This window comes from Triticum dicoccoides, chromosome 3A, assembly GCF_002162155.2.
Source record: "Triticum dicoccoides isolate Atlit2015 ecotype Zavitan chromosome 3A, WEW_v2.0, whole genome shotgun sequence".
Lineage (NCBI taxonomy): Eukaryota > Viridiplantae > Streptophyta > Magnoliopsida > Poales > Poaceae > Triticum > Triticum dicoccoides.
In genome coordinates this window covers 2066181-2070525 of record NC_041384.1, presented here as the reverse complement: position 1 = coordinate 2070525, position 4345 = coordinate 2066181, and the positions used below count along the sequence as shown (strand labels likewise).

The window sequence follows — 4345 nt, the reverse complement described above, 5'->3', positions numbered from 1 at the left end:
AAATGAGTCTAGGGTGCCTCGACGTCGAAAAATCCACCTAAATGAGTCTAGGGTGCCTCAATGTCGAAAAAACCCACCTAAATGAGTCTAGGGTGCCTCCACGTAGAAAAATCCACCTATATGAGTCTAGGGTGCCTCGACGTCGAAAAAACCACCTAAATGAGTCTAGGGTGCCCCGACATCGAAAAACCCACCTAAATGAGTACAATATAGGGCTATTTCAGATATACAAATCCACATCGAAATTCATCACATTCAGCATATTGGGAGATCCATACATAAGCAATACATAACTAATAAGTAGCATAATTGGGGGATCCATACATGACCATTACATAACTAATACGTAGCATAACTGGGAGATCCATACATGAACATTACGTAACTAATAAGTAGCATAATTTGGAGATCCATACATGACTAATAAGTAGCATAATTGGGAGATCCATACAGGACCATTACATAACTAATAAGGAGATCCATACATGACCATGAACTCCATGACCATTACTGCCCAGTGTGGCTCATTCATCTAAGATTGCCTTGATCCCATTCAGATTGGCATTGGTGTGCTCCATAACCTTCTCAAGCTCATCAATGTGGGCCTGCAACTTAGTCTTCTCTCCAGCAAGCTTCAACTTCATGTTCCTAATGACACTGGCTTGAGATACTGTCAGGTTCTTAACCATGTCATACTTCTCCTGGAGCTTGCTCTCATCAGGCTTCCTTTCCATCTAGGCCCTCCTCTCATTCTCATCCAAAAGGGTTGAACATCTCCAACCAACTTGTCATAATTAACTGGCCTGCAGCTTGATCTTCTCTTGTGTCAGTTTGTGAACAGCAAATGAGTTCATCAGATTGTCCTCAGTCCTGTTTCTCTTGGACTATTCATACATATCCCACAACTTGGACAGTGCATTCTTCATTGTAGCTGGCCAAGATGGATCAATCCATTCAACTAGTCCACAGTTTTTAGTAAATTACAGTGTTAAACAACAAGATATAAGCTACATGCCAAGATGAGTTCTTTACTAATAAAAAGTAGGCACTCCAACCAGTACCAACAATTAGGCAATCTAAATAATGAGTGCTTACTAACTAAAAGCAACTAGGCCAGCAGTACTTAATAACAATTTTTAATGAGTGCTTCCAATCCCATGCACATGCTGACATATAAACAAACCTCACTTGTCCACACTGTCACATGCTGACATATTAACAAATGACCTCACTGATCCACACTGTCATATGCTCACATATAAACAAATGAACATGCCACAACACTATGCACATATGCTCACATATAAACAATGACTTCACTGAGCCAACAAGCATTGGGCACATATTTAAACAGCCTAACTAAAAAGTCAGATATGCTAACTACCAATATCAGTACTAAACAAATGACCAAATGATCAGAAGGGATTGCATGATTGAACTCATTGCAGAAATCTAAGTTAAATTGCGTACCTGGTGACGTCCATGTATTTGCCGATCTTCTCGGCAGTGTCAAGGTCCACCAGAACGCAGGCAATGCCTTGGCATGCATCTGCCATGGGACCTATATCGTTCGTCGTATATTGAGCGAAAATAATACCATACCCCCCGCCGTCTCGGACATATTGCGACGCCTGTGCCAAAGTCCCCAATTGTATTAAGCAGACAAGGATTAACCCTCTGATGTCAGTACCATTAAGTGCAACCTTGGTACACCTAAAATTGCAAAGTGAAGTTGGCTTTAGAATAGCCAGACAGATTGAAAGAATCAACATATAGCTTAATTTCCTTACCCGTCAGGAAAGACAAGACCTGTAAAACTGCTCCCCGATGAGTTCTTCGCTTGGTAATAAAGAGATTGTCCCTGCAAAACCGAACGGCGAGAGTTAGTTTGCTGAAGAATGAGAGTTTGCTTGGGTATACCCCAATGGAAAGTTTGCACGACTCTTAAAGTTACTTAAAAAGAGTATTCTTGTACATTCGCGATCAACTAATTCTAATCACTCTTTCCCCAACGGATCAAACAAGAAATCGGAACAAACTAATCTTTTTGATTGAAGAGATGACTTCTAATCTCCACCTTTAATCTGCGTTGAAATCCATAAATTTTCTAGGTGGGGTGTACCGAAGCAAAACTTGAAGGATTATGTATATGCTCCCTTGTGGTTCATTAGATATGTTCATTTTTCACCATCAATTCTGTAGGTACGTACCACAATTTGTTGCTTGTTTCCCAGCGTGATCACCGTGGGGAACGACCGATCAACCGTGCTTGCCCCAACGGTGATGGCCCACGGTGAAGTGTTCCTGATGGTCCGCGACCTGGGCCCTTCGTTGCCACCTGCATACACCACAGTGATCCCCTTCTGAACCGCGTGAAGAGCACCGAATGAGTTCTCTTCGGAAGTGAGGGACAACGATAGTACGTCCACACCATCGTGGATTGCATCGTCGATAGCGGCGAGAATTGCCGCCGTGCTGCCTTCGTTGGTTCTGCCCGTGCCCCAAAGGGACTTGTACACCGCGATGCGAGCATGTGGCGCGCCTCCCCGTGCAACTCCCTGGGCGAGGCCGTTGAAGCTGGCTCCCTCCACCATTGAGCCCGCCGCAGTGGACGCACAGTGTGTGCCATGGCCATTATGGTCGCGGGGCGAGAGCGTGTCTATCTTGAGGACCTCATCAGACACTCCGGCGCTGTAGAACCGCGCGCCGATGATCTTGCGGCTACAGTTGTTGATGCCCCAGTCTGGCCCCAGTTGGCACTTCCCTTTCCACCTTGACGGTATTGGCCCATACCCTTCATCGTTGAAGCTTCTCGACTCCGGCCATATCCCTGATTAGCGAGTTTGTATAAGAAACTATGACAAATTAAAATTAGGGTAACCATCTCTATTGACTTGAAAAATCAATTGTTGATAGCCATCACGATCAGGACTACTTATCTCTTTTCCCTAAAGAAAGAGACTTCTTATCTCTTTTGCAATTGGTCCTCTAAAAAAATTGCAACATTTAATTAGAATACTAACCGGTGTCAACCACCCCGATGATTACATCCTCTCCATAGTTGCTTCCCTTGACTAGCCCATTGCTAGTACCAGTCATCTGGTAGTTGAGGCCAAGAAAGTCCCAACTTCGCGTGGTGGCCGTCGTGTGAATTTTGTTCTTTTCGACGCTGATGACCTCCGGAACCTCTGCACACATGCCTCACATATACTATGATGCAAGTGAAACCGGGAGATTTATAATTAGGTTAGATGGTCACGACGCTGCCGACCTGCAAGTTGTTTTGCTTGCTCCGGTGTGAGCATGGCGGCGAAGCCCGAGAAGCCGTGCTTGTAGTTGTACACCACGGAGGCCATAGATTCTTCCTTGCTTCCGAGAAGAGTGGTGAGCATGTCATGGTGTGAAGCCACGACGTGGTCGGGGTGATCATGCTTCACTTCGCCCAGGTAAACTATGTAGAGCTAAATACAACAGATGCAGAGGGTTAGCTTGTATGGAGCTTGCACCACCATTAATTAATTAAATAAACAGAAATTACCTCGTATGAAGAGGGTTGCCTCTTTGTCGTGCTGGTCTTCGTTGGTTGGTCCCAGCAATTTGGATGAAAATCCTTGTCTAGGCTATCTCGAGCCGAACATGATGGCGCTGGTATGAGGGTGTTTATCCCTTCTTCAAGGTGTTTCTGCGAAAGAAGTCGATTTAGACGTAGGTGTTAATTTCATATCTTGTAACGGTTTGTTCATGATTACCTTTGTTGAATTTGTTATGTACTTTGCTTAATAATAAATAAAAATGGTTGTATGCATAATTGATGCAGAGGTTGGTGGTTCAACCACCTTTGCAAAAGAAGAAGAAGAAAAACAAATTACCTCGTGAGATGATCCTCCGTGTACTCTGCATAACAACATGCAAAGGCAGACCAGTAGCACCGAAGCTACGCATAAGCGCCGCGAGGAAGAAGAGAAACCCATTGTTTCAGCTATTGGTTCTCAGGTGCACTGTGATGGGTCTCATCACTGCTATTGAGGGCTCGTATTTATAGTAGACGCTGTGGTGCATAGAAATGTTGCTTTAGTTGAATTTGTCCAGATTGAACTTTGATCTCTCAGTTCAGACTTTTCTCCAACATAAAGTTATGGATGTCCGAAAGGTTCGAATTTTCTTCATCTGAATTATTTGCAGTTTCTTCTGAGAACAAAATAAATGAGCATGGGCATCAAGGTGCCCACACGGTGCACCCGACGTCAATTATGCTCATAATGACCAACAGACTTTTTCTCTAGTTTTTTTGCGGGTGAAAGTTATGGATCTTTGAAAGGTTTGAGTTTCCCTTATCTACATTTCT

General features: G+C 43.9%; 1 protein-coding gene and 1 pseudogene across 2 annotated transcripts; both read right to left on the bottom strand.

Moving 5' to 3' along the window:
• The window catches only part of LOC119270827, a 57754-nt pseudogene that overhangs the window by 8757 nt on the left and 44652 nt on the right, over window positions 1-4345 (bottom strand).
• LOC119266584 (subtilisin-like protease SBT3.6) lies at window positions 332-4024 on the bottom strand. 2 transcript variants are annotated; one of them, XM_037547816.1, is made up of 8 exons: window positions 3870-4024; window positions 3539-3682; window positions 3272-3461; window positions 3024-3188; window positions 2211-2830; window positions 1791-1861; window positions 1471-1713; window positions 332-958 (listed from the first exon to the last, which is right to left on the bottom strand). In XM_037547816.1, exons 1-8 carry the CDS (start codon window positions 3969-3971, stop codon window positions 955-957), a joined length of 1539 nt encoding a protein of 512 aa, XP_037403713.1. In that variant the 5' UTR covers window positions 3972-4024; the 3' UTR covers window positions 332-954. The 2 variants fall into 2 exon arrangements, with proteins under 2 accessions (XP_037403713.1, XP_037403712.1); XM_037547815.1 differs by having other exon boundaries at window positions 332-931.

What these genes read in the sequence shown, in the direction of transcription:
- LOC119266584 (XM_037547815.1), bottom strand. Translation starts at nt 3,971, where the DNA reads ATGGGTTTCTCTTCTTCCTCGCGGCGCTTATGCGTAGCTTCGGTGCTA. An exon ending in GGCAACCCTCTTCATACGAG is followed by an intron (nt 3,462 to 3,538) that starts GTAATTTCTGTT and finishes TGTTGTATTTAG; the next exon opens with CTCTACATAGTTTACCTGGG. An exon ending in CATCGGGGTGGTTGACACCG is followed by an intron (nt 2,831 to 3,023) that starts GTTAGTATTCTA and finishes CTCGCTAATCAG; the next exon opens with GGATATGGCCGGAGTCGAGA.